A 15,461-nucleotide genomic window follows, 5' to 3' on the forward strand; every position below is an offset into this window, starting at 1 on the left:
CAAGGTATATATCTATCTAAATATACAACGACAATGAGGTATGAAATGAAGTGAGCTGACGCTCGGTTCCACCCCAAGCAAATCCCCCCCCTGAATCCGTATCCATGGTGCAAGTTGCCAGCCGAGAACGCCGCTTCCAGTCCCAGACCTCCTACGCCTTGCATGCCACCCTGCCATTTGCACCGCATTGTCCATTTTTTCCATCAAGCTTCCTCCTATTGCGCTTAGCTACTCGTCGTGCCGCCAATGACCGAATCCGGGATGGGAGCATGCCGTCGCGCAACCATGGTTGACTCGTCAGCCTTGGCGAGTCGACGACCGAACAGCCCTATCGTTCGGGGTCGTAACAGCCACCAACCATGACAAGATTCATTCGCGTAAACTTGACCCTCATAACAGGAGTCTTCTTGGTGGGAAAGGCACTGATTTGATCATGTGTCACCATGACTTCTTTGCCCTTCTTCTTTTGCGTTCCAGTGGAAGTCGGAACAGCCGAGGATTGACCGGCAGCGGCATTGGAACGAGAAGCATCTGTGGCTGCACCGGTCGTAGTAGAGCCATCTGCGGCTGCCGAAGCGGTCCCAGCCTCCAAACCAGCCTGAGCGGCAGCCTTCTGAGGGTCAACTGGCTCTTCCACGTCCCACAGCCGGACTGTACCGTCCTGTCCGCCTGAAGCAAGGACGTTGGATTCCACACTAAAGCTTAGCGACCAAATCCCGCCGCGCCCATGGCCACGGGAACGCTTGACACGAGTGCCTTTGGCAAGGTCCCAGAAGAAGATGTTACCCGCCAGATCTGCACTGGCCAAGATCTTTCCACTTGGAGCGCACTCAAGAGCCGTGATGTGATCAGTGTGGCCGGCAAAGACTCGCACACAGGCTCCGGTTACCACAGACCACATTCGAATGGACTTGTCCGTCTCGTCAGAGGCAGAGAATACGTACATGCCGTTTGGGTGCCAAGCAATGGCTGATATGGCAGTATCATGTCCCACCAAGAGGCGTTGTGGTGAGGCGTGGTCTTGCATCCACACACGCAGCACCTTGTCGTAACCGCCACTTATGAAGTAGTGTCCGTGTGGGCCCCAGAGCGTCCGGTATATAGGACCATCATGAGACTTGTAGAGACAGAGACATGCCCAGGACTCCAACGACCACAGTCGCACATGGCCGTCAGCTGAACAGGACAGCAGGAGTTTCGGCCTTCCATCCATCAAAGGGTTATGTCGGCCTTCGTCACCAAAGAGCCTCTGGGCGGGGCCAGATGCCGACTCGGAGAAGGAAACATCGTATATTGATGCAGCATGACCAATCAACTTGCGACTGTTGAACTTGGCATCTTTTTCATGAGCGTTCATTGTAGGAAGGCCCTTGCCATCTAGCGACCAAACGCGAATATAAGACTCGCTTGTGCCGACCGCAACTAGCTGCCCGTCATCAGAAAAGTCCATGCAGGACACACTGGGGAAGGTTAGAGATGCAGAGATTAATTTTGTGCGAAACGATATCAACTCACGTGCCAAACGTATTATGAAACGTAAACATGCAGGCACTGACGGATGTTCCAATGCCGCCCGTGCGGCCGTCAATCCTGAACCGGTCACGGTTCTCTCGGACCTTTTGCATTTCGAGCATAATATCCCGTGGTCTGGAAGGTGGCAATGGCAGATCGGCTCTGCTCGGGGCATCTGCATCTTCCTCGCGCTTGATCTTCAGGTCAAAGTCTGCAAGGATGCTACTGGCGCCCTCGGCAGGTGGGTTTCGCTTTTCCTCATCCTCAATCTCAGCGCGTACATCATCCCGCAAATCAGAATCCATTGGCAGAGGTCCCAGTTTAAGCGGCTGAGCAGGGTCGAGTATATCTTTGTTCGAAAGACCGATGTTGACTCCAGGGATACCCTCCTTGGCATCAACTTCTTCAATGTCAGCATTCTTAGAACGTCTGAAGACGGCTTCGAAGCTGAAAGGAGTAATGGGCCCGCGGGCAGTTGAGTCAATTTGACAAAAGCTAACAAGAAGCTGACGAATGACGGAGCCCCCTTGCTCGGACTCTCTCTCCAGAAAGTTGAATAAATCGCCGGTGGCGTGTTGGTTAAGTGGTATTCGGTACTTGTTCTCCTTGTACAGCTTCGCGGTAGGGTTCTCAGCGACATGCTGAGGTAATGTTATTGTGGAGAATGTCCTGAGGTCATCCGCATGTACAGGTTGGAAATAATTGCTCAATTCTTTGAGAAATGTTTTGGCGTCATCTGTGTAGCCATGTCCAGCGAGTTCAAGGAAGGAGTATACAAAAATGGGCCAGAGAAGCTTTGACAGCTCAAACTATTCCACCATATCAATGAACGGAGGTCAAAATCGCAGCACCGACGAGTCAAGTCTTACCTTGTACAGTTCTAAATTGTTGTCTACCCATTCCTTCAAAAGATGAAAAGCTTTCTGATATTTCTTGGGACCGATGTTTGCCAGTTGCTGGATGGGCTTTCCATCTGGCCCCAAGTGTTTAGATTCTTGTCGAAATACCTCCTCAGTGCGATTAAATCCTCTCTTGAGCAAATAATCGGTTACCTGGCGAAGACGAATTGTCAGCATTTAGTTCCAGGAGGACAAAATCTGGTAGCTGAAAAGAGAAGTGCATGTAAAGAAACAATCCAGATCGGCGTCCAATATCCAACAGAGACATGAGCAGGAATCGATCCTCACAAGAACAAAGTCAGACCGGCGGGCATGGACAGTCATTGTGGATGCTATTCATCGCAAAGGCAGATTGCCAAGAGAATAGTCATGCGATCGTGAGAAGGGAGCAGTTTGCAGCAGAATGCCAGGTAGCGAGACCAATGAGGTCGCGTGAAGCGGGATAAGACGAGGCGAAGAAATGAAGCAGCCAAAAGTCGGGTGAAAACAGTTAAAACAGCTGAAGACGACGGGATGGTTGAAATAAATATTTTGCTTACGATCTGGTTGAGATTCTGGTTTGACATGGCACCACCAGTGGTGCCAGCATTGCCAGCTGCTGCTGCTGCCGCCGCCGCCGCCGCCGCTGCTGGAACAGTTGGTGAGGTTGCCGGCTGCGCGGCATAATTTGCAGCTGGCGCGGCAGCTGGTGGTTGCCCGCTCATTGTGGAATGGAAATCGAGGCCGTGTCAGGATTCCAACCGGATGAAACCAATTTACCAACGCCAAGAGTACGCGAGATGGTTTTTTGACGGGGAATGGGAACTGATCAGTGATGGATGTCGTCGTTTGATGGCAGTTGTGTCCCGGAAATGGCGAGAGCACTGTGGTCTGCAACGTTGGGAAAGGCAGACGTATGCTCTCTCATCGAAACTTGCAGCAAGCATACGCGTGCCTCGCCCCCGACGTACGAGAGGGTGTTCCGGAATCGTGACCGCCGGCCTCAAACGTATATGGTTGTTACCAGGTGCTTTGATGAGTTGGAGCTTCGATTTGATATTCCCCAGCATTTTGAGTTGCCGTGCACAGTGCGTATCAGATGTGTTTTAAACTGTACTGTTGAGTTTTGCCGGTGTTTACACGGATAGAGTACATACCCTGTACTTGGGTCAAGTATTTGGTAATGGAAGTGACATGGAACCGCTTTGTGCTATTGGGCAGAAAGAGCAAGCTAATTCTGCTATTTCGATGACACAGAGTTGCTTCTAGTAATAAAGCTTGGAGCTTTTATGGCATACCTTCTAATATACGGAGCACTTTGCTATTCGTTTGATGATGACCAGCTTACCTAAGAGTACCCCATACCTTGCACTGCCGAACTGAATCGCCAGCCCCACTGACGCTTGCGGGAGAATTCAACTCGAGTCTCGGACGACATCGCAACTTCTATCACCCACAATCGCCTGTCTCGACATTTGACCAGAAAAAGAGCCTGATGTTCAGCTGACATGTAGAAACTCATGTTACAGAATGTTAGCCTCTTATTGAGAATACACAACTCAATCGACAATATTGCCATACGCCATCTCCACGAGAAGCAAGTTTACAGGCCTCAGTCCCGCGAATGACATGGAGTCACAACACGATATCATCATGAGTCAGGATGGCGACCCCCAACAAAGCCAAATTTCGGAGCCTTTTACCGTTGAAGAAAACATTCACCAACTCAACGCCATCGACAAGTCCATCGCCCAACTCATGAGTCAAACCGCCACAGCTCTTAATGCCCTGACCACACAAGCATCAAGCAACACACCATCCAACGGTGAAGCTTCAGCCTCAGTCTTGGATCCGCCAGCCCAAAAAGAAGCATTCAAGTCTGCCACAGACTCATTCCTCACGACATTACATAGTATAGACGTGAGAATGAAGCGGCAGATCATGGCGCTAGAAGAAGCCGGCATCGTGCGGCTGTCGAATACGCCGCGTCAAGATCCTAATGGAGCTACCAAGGCATCTCTGAAACCGAATGGCGTAGGAACGGTGGGAAACCTAGACGTCGGCTGGTTGAACAGTCGAAGCACGAGAGTGGAGCGCGATATGGAGGCAGAGCTATGGCAGGATGCCAAGGAGTTTTTGCAAAAGGAGCAGAATGGGACTGTATGATGACGCAAGAGCCTGAAGGAGTAGACGATTTGATTTTTTCTTTCATTTTTTGGCAATACCTCACGGCGATCAGCGAAAGGTGTTTGGGGCTCATACTAATAAACCGAATTTCGATTTGTTCTGCAACCTCAATCTTGTCGATATCTTCCAAACTGTCACGTCCATATTCCGTTTGATACCATCTGTCGGCAACCTACAAGGCCCCAGATGCTCTGGGTGCCCCTTCATCTGTTGCCTGAGCCTGAGCCTCTCCGCCTTGCGTCTCTCCAACCTGGTTGTCTGGTTGCGTTGAAGAGGTTGCTGCCATACCATATCCACGCTCGTCAAGCTCCCTTCGCAACTGCAGATATCTCATTCGCCAGTCACACATTGAGATAGTGAGGCCTATACACGCCACGAAGAAGGCGCCGCTGGAGATGGCGAGTGCTATCATGATGCCATATCGCGCCTCGGGGTTAAGCTCTGGCTCGCGGGTATATATCCGGTGGTTGGTCGCTGCGAGAGATGGCATGACGAGCGCGTTGATGATTCCAGAGCGGTTGAGTATGTACATGCCTATTTTTCTTGCTTTTTTTCAAGGGTTGCGGGTTGGTTTCAAGTCTCCCGACGAGACTGGTGTACCTGTCGATGACTGTGTCTTTTTGAAGCGTGTGCTTGGTGGATGAAGCATGCATCAGGCCTGGGGCGAGGCGAGGCTCTCTTCTTTGGAGAAAGTTTTCAAGAAATATGAAAAGAAACGAGGGTTGTTTGGCTGGGGAAACTGACTGCAGCATCTTGAGTTGGACAGAAGACTTGGTGCGAGGCTGTTTTGACGAGTTTGTAAAGCAATCAGATCACAGCGTGTGGCACTGAGCACCTTTGATACGATTCAAACGGCACTGGCTGCCATTATTTTTATGAGCTGTGATTTGCTCCCCTCGTTGGCAATGCATCACACAACAAGCTTTGCAGGTTCACTGGTGACATGTAGTTCTCACAACTTGGGAGGAGGTCTCGACAAGACGAAAGAAGCGAGTGAACTTTTAGTAAGCGCTGCAATCAAACAAGGTCTTGAACCCAGGGCTCGGGAGTTGTCAGACAACCAATGCTTCGCAGAGTGGTTTGTATGTTGTTGTTGCTGCCGGTCTGCATAGTAGACCGGCCGTCTTCTCATGGCCTTGGTAAGTGCTCGGCCAGACTACTTCATAGGCTTTTGGAGTTGAACGAAGCCATTCGGCGTTGCGACAATGCGATTTCTTCAAGGCATCTTGGAGCATCACGGCTGTGACAGGCTCGTGCAGTCACAACATCTTGTGAGCCAGGCCGAGGCGCTCGTCAATGCTTTTCCTTCTGGAACTGATGGCAGCAGCAGATCACGTCCCTATACCAGTGCTTCTGCGGACTCCACGGCGAGTCCTGGTGGTCCCGTAGCCGTGCTGGATAACTCATGTCGTGCTGGAACATTTCGGTGTTGTGCAGTTGGCTGTGTTGACACGTTACCCTTTTTTCTCTGGCATTGACATTGACTTGCTTCAATGGCCATTCACGTTGTGGGGCCTGATTCCTGCTGTTAAGCGCCGTGAGGGACGCAAAAATGTCGACCGTCGCAAAGATGAGATGAGAGGTTCTCGGTACGTTGCGATACCCAAGCCGGACTGACTCAGTTCGACTCCTGGGCTTGGATTTTTGTTTGTCATGGTCACTCAACGTATTCCTACTCGGCCCCTCCCAACTGACTCTCGCACCCTATTACCTGTCAGCCATTACTTTCAGGGGTTGGCGCGAGGCGTAGAGGCGCGTAGTTGCCCCGTAATTCACTATAGACTCTGGTACCTCGCCTGCTGCGGACCAACCAGACGCGTCGTCTCCGTCTGCCGTCAATGCTTCCTCTTGCCCCCCTCCATCTCAATCAAAGTTGCTGCCATCCATTCTTCGCTTGACTTCTCCGCCCGTTGACAGAGGACACATCAAGCTGCACAGACATTCACTTGTCCTGCTTGCACCCGGGCGCGAAACCTTACAACACGCCGCCGTTTCCTCATTCGCCCCTTCGTCTCAACTTCTGAGCTTCACGCCGCGACCGTCTCAGCCGGCTGCGACGACGCATTTCTGGTCGTCACCCGAGGGGTCCGGGCCCTGCATCTCGAAACACAGCCATGGGTGTTCCCTTGGCGAGGGGGACAGTCTTGTCCGTCTTCCTCCTTGTGACGGCTTTGGGTAAAGTGGCCGACGGGCACGATCATCATGGCGACAGCAATATTCCCGAGGGACAGACAGTCTCCTTGGAGCCGCTGGTTAGTTAGTTCAGTACAACTCCATCTTCGACCACGAGGACAAAGATGACAGCAAAATGGACGAACCCGAGGGAGGTCTAACACGTGTGACCCAGGATACGACATTATGGATTCACATTTTTATCAACATGTTTGCCTATGGTGTCATCTTCCCTATTGGGATGGTGCTGGGAGTGAGTGGCAAGCCCCGACTGCAGCGCTTTGCCTGTCCAACATGTCTGTGGCCGCCAACCTTCTGACTCTGCCATCCAGATTACCAAGTCGCGATGGCACGTCCCTACCCAGGTTCTCGGCTCGGCCCTTGCCCTGCTAGGTTTCTTCTTGGGCCACGCCCACGGCGGCCGAGAGTTCGTCAGCAACAACATTCATTCCATCTTTGCCAACATCCTACAGCTCCTCTTGATTGGTCAGGTGGTTCTTGGTCTCTACTTGAAAGGTCACTGGGAGACGGGCGTTAATGGCAGGATCAGAAAGCTGATCCGGCCATGCCATTCCATTATTGGAAAGACGATGCCTCTGTTGTCGTGGGCACAGATGATTTTCGGTGGAATCACGGCTCTCGGGTTTTGTCAGGGCGATCATGTTGGCCAGTGTGCCGCTCACTTCATCATGGGTGGTGCCTTTATCGCGTATGGTGTTATATTGACCATTATACTTGTCCTTGGCCAGGTCTGGATGCAGCGGACCGGGCGTTCGCAGGAATTCTTTGACAGCGCCGTCATCGCGGCCTGGGGCTGCGTCAACACCTTTACTGAACACCGCTGGGGGACTGCTTGGATCAGGAACGACTGGCAGCACACAACCATGGGCGTCATCTGGTGGTGCGCAGGCCTGGCGGGTATGTGGCTCAGCAGAGATCGGGATGGCAATCCGAAGCGCAACTTTATCCCCGGCTTCGTCATTTTGCTGACGGGCTGGGCCATGTCGGCACATCCCCAAGACTTGATGGTCAGTGCCATGACACACAGCACATTTGGGAAAACCTTGATGGCTGCAGGAACCACCAGAATCATCGAAATCGCTTTCGTTTTGAAGGACAGGCAATCTCTGTCAGAAAGTGGACGGTCTTGGAACAGCTTCCAATACATTCCCGTCTTTGTACGTGCATCACTGGACGTCGATTTATTGCTCTCCCTTGCTGACTAGCATTAGCTTTTGTATGCTGCTGGCTTCCTATTTATGGGTGCGACCGAGGAACAGATGAACCTCGTTGCGCAATCTAGCATGGACGGCGTATCATATATTCTCATCATGTACTCGCTGGCCTTTCTCGTGTTCTTGTTCACAAACATGCTCATTCACCTTTACGACTGTCTCGCCAACCCTGACATGAACAGAAAGGACTTTGGCAACAGGAATTCTCGTGCCAACGGACATGCTGCCGAGGAGGGCCAGCTCAGAGATGCTGAGGAGTTTGAGCTGGACGGCCTCATGAGCGATGACGATGCTGAGGAGGGCCGGGCGATGCTTAGAAGAAGCTTGGACCGGCAGAGCGTAGACACACCGAGCACTCTCGGCAAGAACAATCACAGACGGGTGTAAGAATTTGGAGATTTCAGTAGAGATGGCTCGAGAGGGGCTATTTCTAGTGTGTTGAGTGTTTGGGAAAATCATACAACAGGCGCACTGGCGATGGGTGATGTCTTCAGTTGGGTTTAACGCTTGGTTGGGTATTACTTAGTTTCGAGCACGGCAAATCATGATTTCTCCCGCCAGGAAGGGGTATCAAGAGTCAAGACAAAGTGCACGGCCCCTGAACAATGCGCCACCACAAATGCAACTGGCAAGTTAAGTTGTCTGTCTGGGGTTCCCGAGCCGTGAGTCCGAGCGACGATGCTGTGGGGGGTAGAGCGACGGGTACGTACCTCTGTTCTGCAGCGGGGCAACTTTTTCTCTTTCCGTCCCCAAAAGCTGCTCCAGAGAAGGCATGCATGCCTGCCACCGCAATTTTCAAGTCAAGAAGAGCAGAGCCAAAACCAAAAGAAGCCTCAAGAACCAGCCATGCCGTCCGTCAAAAACCCCAACGGCCCGTCCAAGAACCGACTCGCCGCGCGCGCTGCCGCCGCCAAAAAGGTCCGAAGAAAGCGCAGCGAGTTGGGCAAGAACAAGATTTCAAAGCAGGACGTCGCTCGTGGCGCAAGGCCCGGAATCCTGCCGACGAGCGGTCCGCGAGCAAAAGTCAGCGCCAAGAAGGCGAGGAAGTTGGAGAGGAAGATGGGATATGCGCTGAAGAGGAGGGTGGAAGCCGAGGGGGAGGCGCAGATGCGAGGTGAGCTTAGACTTGCGCGTGAATTTTGTTTTTCTCGGGCTCGTCTTGAAGGGTAGCAGGGCAGCACTGAGTCACTGACACGCCGGTTGTAGATGCGCCCGACGTGGATGCCGAGATTGAGAGGCAGCTGAACGAGGAGAACGAAATGGATGTCCAGTGATGGATGGGCTCTCTCTGCCGCTTGAGGCTTCCACGATACGCGATGCCATCCATGGTGGGGGGGCATTTGGCACGACGACTATTGCGAGCGACAAGGTCATGAACAGGCGTTGGGGATTGAAGCAGGAGGAGTAGTGCTCCTTCTGTTGGTTGGTTTGGTTCCTTTTTCTGACGACGGAAATGCAACGAGTGGTGTTTGTTGATTGCGAAGAGATGAGATGGTTCGACGCTGAGGGAGGGCAGAAGGGTAAATGCATTGAGCCGAGGTTTCGTTTGGATCTCGTCCTATTGTCTTGTCTGATTCTGATTCCGGGCCGTCGTCGATTGTGCTAATGAATAGCTGGTGGCTGCGTCTACATACCTCGTGCTATTGTCGCGACGCTTTGGTACAAACGCCCTTTTTGCTGCCGTCTCGGGTCTTCTTCTTCTTCTTCTTCTTCTTCTTCTTTTTCCCGCCCATTCCCCCTTTCTTCTTCTTGCCAGAGATGAAATCCACTCGGTACACTTTCCACGTCTACATCTCAACCAAGCGGTCTATTAATTCGCCATCTTCGTTTCCCAACATCAGCTCTCGGGGCACAACGTCCCTTTTTGTAAAAAGCCAACGATCAAACAAACATCTTCGCAATGGGAAACACGACCAACAAAAGCCCCGAGAGCGGCAGCCACCAGAGCAGCAGAGGTGCAACACGGGCGGCACCGAGCAGCGGTACACTTGACCATCAACATCTCGCCGAGTCAAAACTAACACGCGGCGTGACCTGCAGCCTCGGACGAAGCGCAAGACCTACCAGCCAGAATCAAGGCCCTGTCCGAATCGCTCCGCAACTCCCTGCCCACAAGTCTGCTCCCAGATGGCTTGGCCGAGGCGTTTCGCCAAAACTCCAACCAGCGCCTCCAGCTCGCCCGGGAACGAGGCGTCGGCCTCGAAGAGATCTACATCGCCGCAGACGGCCTCCCCACCTGGCGCACGCTCTACTGGGACCCCGAGGACGAGTCCCTCCACAGCGCCGTACAAAGGAGCCTCGTCGACCTCCAGCTCGCCCAGGAGATGGGCGAGGTGCTGCAGCGGCAGATCCGGGACAAGAGCGCTCGCAGGCTGCGCCAGGCCCTGTCACTGGGCATCCAGCTCGACGACATCGTCATCGGCGAGTCCCTGCTGCCGGAGTGGACTGCCGGTGAAGACGACAGCCGCCGCCGGGGGTCTCCTGTTTCCGTGGCCGGCAGTACGCCGAGCGACTCTACGTGCGTGGGAGCCACTCCTGCCGTAGGCTCGTTGGACACGAATGCTCGGCGGCCCCCTGATGCCGAGGATTCGGTTCTGCTGCGGGACCTGATCTACGGCGTTTTTGGCGGTGGCGACAGCGACAGCGACGACAGCGACGACGACGACCCCGGGGACATCTACATGAACAACCACGTCGACGCGCGGCCAGTCTACGATGAACACGGCCACGGCCACGGCCACGTTGTCCACGGCGTAGAAATAGTCGGTGGCGACGGCCAAAACGACGTCGATCTGGCGGTATACGTGGCCTTTGACGACGAAGACCTGGAACACCTGCCAGCGGTAGAACTAGCCATTGACAGGGACGCCTTTGAGCTGAGTTTCGGCGACCAGGACGCCGTCGATGTTCACATCCCCGACACGGAAATATTTTGCTTCGACACGGTCGAGGAATACGACGACGACGGCAAGGACGCGCACAAGCGCGCTCCGGGGTCGGGGCCACGCCATCCCATGGAGCTACGTCATCACAGCTACGACGAAGGAGACGGAATCGCGGGCGAAAGCGCCACGGACGTTTCCGAACCCGCCGTCGCCGACAGCTTGCCCGACTCGGAGGTACCGAGTGAGGAGGAGTAGGCTTCTTCAAGGGGAGCCGTTTCGCCCCAGCGCAAGGCTTCACGGCCGGGCAAGGAGGAGGAGAGACATCGCCTGGTGGATGTCAAGCGTCCGTTGCGGACCCACGAGACGAGACTGGATGGCGTCGGTGATGAGTGCTGGGGTTTGCCCCGCGCACGCGTTGAATACTTGAATACCGACTGGACTTGAAGACCTAGAGACGCCTCGGGAACTGGATTGCCCGGGATCACGGGGCCCGCGTAGACGAATAGTAGAAGATTATTGCCCGAGGGGAACCGTATGTGCCATCTGCCAGCTTGGCTCGTTTCGTCCCCCCTTCTCCCGGACACGTCCACGGATGTCAGGTGCCGCGGCGGCGGCAGGCACATCGGCCTCGTCTGGCTGGGCGTGGACGAGGCCGACATCAGAGACTGGGTGCAAGCCCGTCCGCAGCTGCGCTACCTGGCCACCGATGCCGACAAGCCGTGGGACCGAAACACCGAGGGCGACGACGACTGACAGCGTCCACGGCCATCGAGTATTCCCGGGAGCGTGCTTCTTCCAACGGCCTCTGACGTCGCCGGACGTCCATACGAACGATCTGCGGCAGAGACGGCCACGCCACGCCCCGGGCAGTCTACGCCAGAAGCTGCCGTGTCCTTGCATCCTTTTACGTGTCAGTCGGTCGTCGGTCGTCAGTCCAACAGACCTGGATGCCCGTGCCACGACAAAAGAAGGGGTCAAATTCCCACCCAGCCAGGCCGAATGAACAACAAGACCGGCCTTCCACTCTCCCATGCTCGTCTCCCCTCGACCCACGGGCCGACGGGTAGGTAACTACAAACAACACGAGCCGTCTAGATAGTAGTCAATACGCATCCAAGTCTCGTCAGGTTGTATTTCGCCACCCAGCGGCAGCAGCTACACGCCCGCGTAGAATACACGTGTCCGCCAGCGTGCAGAGCCCCCCCTCGTCGCAGGGGGGCAGACAAGCCCGACGCCATGCCTCGCCTTGCCTCGCCTTGCCTCGCCTTGCCTCGCCTCACCCTGAACGCTCCTCCTCGAGCCACTCGCCCGGAAGCATAATGGCCCTGTCCAGCCCGTGCGGCATCCCCCGGTGCCGGCCACGAATCATCATGGCACACATGACCACCTTTCCGAACGTGGTGAATCTCGTCGACAGCGCCGAAGTGATGCCCGGGTAGCCCATGGTCAAGCCAACACCGCCGCTGGGAAGTTGGGACAATCAGCACTCGGCAACCGGGAACCTCCTCTTCTGCCATGCACAGCACAGCACAGCGACTTGACACGACGCCAACGGGGAAGACGGGACTTACTAGGCCGAAACCACCTCAAAGAAGAGGGCAAAGAATGAAAACGCCTCACCAAATCAGCAAATTGTTGTCCCCCTCGCCCCTCGGCGTGGCGACCAAAGGGGGCGGGAAAAAAAAAAAGAAAAAAAAAAGGACGTACAGGTTGATTGGGATCCGCGAGTTTACTGGCCTCGGAAACACTCAAGCAGAACAGCCCCAGAAAGATGTACCACAGGTCGAAGCCGAGCTGCTTCTGCATGTGCTGGAGTAGATACGTCGCCCCTCGGTCTTCGTCGTACGTCGGGTCTGGCGCATAGTACCCGAGCGACTTCTCCTCGTATATGTTGGACGAGCGAATGCTCATGGCGACGGGGAACGCAGAGATGTACATCATGACGAGGAGGGTGAACTGCGCACCGGGGCTCAGGCTCGACAGCGTAAACGAGGCGGCGCCGGTGTGTCTCGCGGCGGCGGACTGGAAAAAGGCCGCGGCCACTCGCTGGGCTGCCGTCAGCCGCGTGAACTCGGGGTTGTGCAGGTCCAGCACAAGGAGGATCAGAGTGCCGAGGAGGTTGAGACCCATGATGATGCCAAACAGCGCCCACGTGGTGCCGCAGGGGAACAGGAGCGCGTAGCATCGGCGCGGGTGAGCCAGCAGGAACTGAAGGGGTTCCTGGATCGACGAGCGGCGAGGCGTCATCTTGGACATTGTCCACAGGATGCACCGCAGGAAGACGGGGTACAGCGTGTTGCCGGCAAACGTGAGGAGACTCAGCCAGAACATGACCCAGGGGGCGTCTCGGAAGAACAGCATCGAGTCGGGCGTGAGGGTGAATCCTAGGTTGCAGACGGCCGTCTGAGACGTGTAGAAGGCCCTAGACGACGGCGTTACTTGTACAGGTCACGATTCACGGGCGCTCTCACGGCTGGGGGGGGGAGGTTTTCCCAAGCCGCCCAATCTGCAGGCCGCAACATACCACCAGATCTTGTCCTGGGCGAACTCGGCGAGGTGCGCCGCATACTTTGGGCTCCCTTGCAGGATCCAGCCTACCAGGCCAATGGCCCCGACAAGATGGACGCCGAAGTAGTAGACTGCCGTTGTGCATCATGGGTCAGGTCGGTCGACGGACAGAGTTGGTTGACAAGGTGGACAAGAAACGACGCTTACCGACGACGACCTTGAGCAACAGCTTCAGACTGCGGTATTCGATGCCCCCCAGCTCGTTGCGATCTTGCCTGGTTAGATTGTAAAACTGCGAGTTCCTCCCGACAGTTGCGCCAGAGGACAGGTACGGCATGTCGTCGGATACTCGACGACGCCTTGCGGGCTCTCTGGACATGGGAGACGACGTCGGCTCCCTGCCAATGACAAACACGGACGATGCCAGAGCGGCGGCTCTGTCCAGGGATCTCGATTCTCCGAGGGGCCTCAACGTCTGAGGGTCGTGTTGACGCATGTCGGCCGCCCCATGGCTCGCGATTTCTGCGCCGCCGCGGTCAGTAAGCGTGTCGTGCTGAGGGTGAAGACCCAAGTCGTCACACGTCTTACGTGCCTTCCTTGCTTTTCGATGTCGGACCAGCCAGCTCCGTCAAAGGATGTCCTGCGAGCCCTGGTCAGATAGCTGTCGTGTTGCAGCACGCAGTGTCGGGCGAATCCCCGATAAACTCGTCGTTGACGGCATCCAACCGACCGCCTGTCCTCGTACCTGCTGTTCCGTTGCCAGCGTCTCTGCCATCGCCTACATCATCTATGCCTGGCGAGGGTGCTTTGGGTTCTCCGAATTCCAAGTCAGACTCTTCCCGAGGGTCTGCGGCTCGTCTTCTTCGGGCGTGGAGGAGAGCTGGGCCTTTTCCCCCCCCCGAAAAATGAAGAAGAAAACACAGCGTCAGCACTACTGCCGCAAATCATCACGCATCTCGGCTGCCTTCGAAAAGTCCTACCAAAGTCACTTAGGTGCTTGTTGAACCAGTAGAGTCGGACGACGACGACCAAGATGTTGGTGAAGCCCATCTGCGTGAATACAGTCGTGCAGTACAGGTATATTTGCTGATACAGCCTCAGCTCATTCAGGTCAAGACTGTGGACAACGGAAACATGGTTAACAAGGGCCCGGCAGGGACCGCCCTGCCTGAGACGCGGCCTCGAATCGCACATACACGTTGAGTCCAGACTCTGTCGATGCACTGACGCCCATGAAGTAGGCGTCCATGGCGGACATGTTGCCGTGCAAGTACAGGAAGGGGAGGGACAGCAGTCCCATGACAAAGATGTAGGCATCTGCCAACAGTTAGCCATGTCTACGTTTGGGCGCAGCAAAAAAACGGTCTGCTACGCAGCTCTACTCGGAGATGCTCGGGGAGCCGCCAACGTACAATGCAAAGTGATGTAGTTAAGGGACGGACACCACATGGTAAATCAGGCCGCAGGCTTCGCAGTGTGATGGTATGTGATGATGAGGCAGGCATGAGTGTCACTTGTCAACAAGTAACCGCGGGCGTGTAATCTGTCGAGACGTAAGAGCACGACGAGACAACTAAGCAGAGTAGGTGAGGTAGCAGGAATGAAGACACCCGCTGCCACACTTGTATGCAGCCAGCATCTCCGGGTAGAGTCGACTTGCTTGCCATGCTTCTCCTGCTTGTCTTCTTGCGTGTGCTGCTGGCCCTGCTCGCCCTGGAGGCCTGACCAGACAGAATCCATCCAGCTTCGCCGGCGCCTCTCAGCCGCTTGTCTTGATCAAAGTCGCATATCAACCAGGCCATCCGTCTCGTGCAAAGCAGACACAGACACCCTCACGGCCCAGACATGCCCGTCCAGCAAAAGACACAGAAAAGGCCAGGCTGTGCCAGCAGACTCCGGGTTTTCGCAGGGACACAGCATGACGGCGTCCTCGCCACCACCAGCAAAAAAAAAAACAAGATATCTACGCCGACATACAGGCTGCCAGCACGCATGTGGAATGGGATACAACTTCGTCCCGGCCTCCCGGTCCATCAAGGGATATCCGGTTTCGTGGGGCCTCGCATACATGTGTGGATATTCGA

The 15,461-nt window shown here is 55.0% G+C and overlaps 6 protein-coding genes across 6 annotated transcripts; 4 read left to right on the forward strand and 2 right to left on the reverse strand.

The window, feature by feature from the left end:
- Positions 1-328: 328 nt before the first annotated feature.
- Positions 329-3,115, reverse strand: MAM_04818 (WD40/YVTN repeat-like-containing domain protein; the record flags this gene model as incomplete). Its single annotated transcript, XM_040823616.1, has 4 exons — positions 329-1,460; positions 1,516-2,321; positions 2,382-2,564; positions 2,951-3,115. 4 exons carry the CDS (start codon positions 3,113-3,115, stop codon positions 329-331), a joined length of 2,286 nt encoding a protein of 761 aa, XP_040678287.1.
- Positions 3,116-4,043: 928 nt separating this feature from the next.
- Positions 4,044-4,556, forward strand: MAM_04819 (Mediator complex, subunit Med11; the record flags this gene model as incomplete). Its single annotated transcript, XM_040823617.1, has 1 exon — positions 4,044-4,556. One exon carries the CDS (start codon positions 4,044-4,046, stop codon positions 4,554-4,556), a length of 513 nt encoding a protein of 170 aa, XP_040678288.1.
- A 2,329-nt stretch (positions 4,557-6,885) lies between these two features.
- MAM_04820 (YTP1-like protein) lies at positions 6,886-8,371 on the forward strand (the record flags this gene model as incomplete). Its single annotated transcript, XM_040823618.1, has 3 exons — positions 6,886-7,002; positions 7,082-7,927; positions 7,982-8,371. The coding sequence occupies 3 exons, from the start codon at positions 6,886-6,888 to the stop codon at positions 8,369-8,371; spliced, it is 1,353 nt and encodes a 450-aa protein (XP_040678289.1).
- Positions 8,372-8,830: 459 nt separating this feature from the next.
- MAM_04821 (uncharacterized protein) lies at positions 8,831-9,258 on the forward strand (the record flags this gene model as incomplete). The annotated part of the gene is made up of 2 exons (XM_040823619.1): positions 8,831-9,098; positions 9,191-9,258. The coding sequence occupies 2 exons, from the start codon at positions 8,831-8,833 to the stop codon at positions 9,256-9,258; spliced, it is 336 nt and encodes a 111-aa protein (XP_040678290.1).
- A 626-nt stretch (positions 9,259-9,884) lies between these two features.
- Positions 9,885-11,124, forward strand: MAM_04822 (uncharacterized protein; the record flags this gene model as incomplete). Its single annotated transcript, XM_040823620.1, has 2 exons — positions 9,885-9,966; positions 10,025-11,124. 2 exons carry the CDS (start codon positions 9,885-9,887, stop codon positions 11,122-11,124), a joined length of 1,182 nt encoding a protein of 393 aa, XP_040678291.1.
- A 1,021-nt stretch (positions 11,125-12,145) lies between these two features.
- On the reverse strand, positions 12,146-14,826 carry MAM_04823 (Potassium transport protein, high-affinity; the record flags this gene model as incomplete). Its single annotated transcript, XM_040823621.1, has 9 exons — positions 12,146-12,332; positions 12,441-12,484; positions 12,577-13,291; positions 13,394-13,508; positions 13,585-13,977; positions 14,123-14,224; positions 14,358-14,494; positions 14,574-14,694; positions 14,790-14,826. 9 exons carry the CDS (start codon positions 14,824-14,826, stop codon positions 12,146-12,148), a joined length of 1,851 nt encoding a protein of 616 aa, XP_040678292.1.
- Positions 14,827-15,461: the final 635 nt, after the last annotated feature.

This window comes from Metarhizium album, assembly GCF_000804445.1.
Source record: "Metarhizium album ARSEF 1941 chromosome Unknown scaffold_11, whole genome shotgun sequence".
Classification (NCBI taxonomy): Eukaryota; Fungi; Ascomycota; class Sordariomycetes; order Hypocreales; family Clavicipitaceae; genus Metarhizium; species Metarhizium album.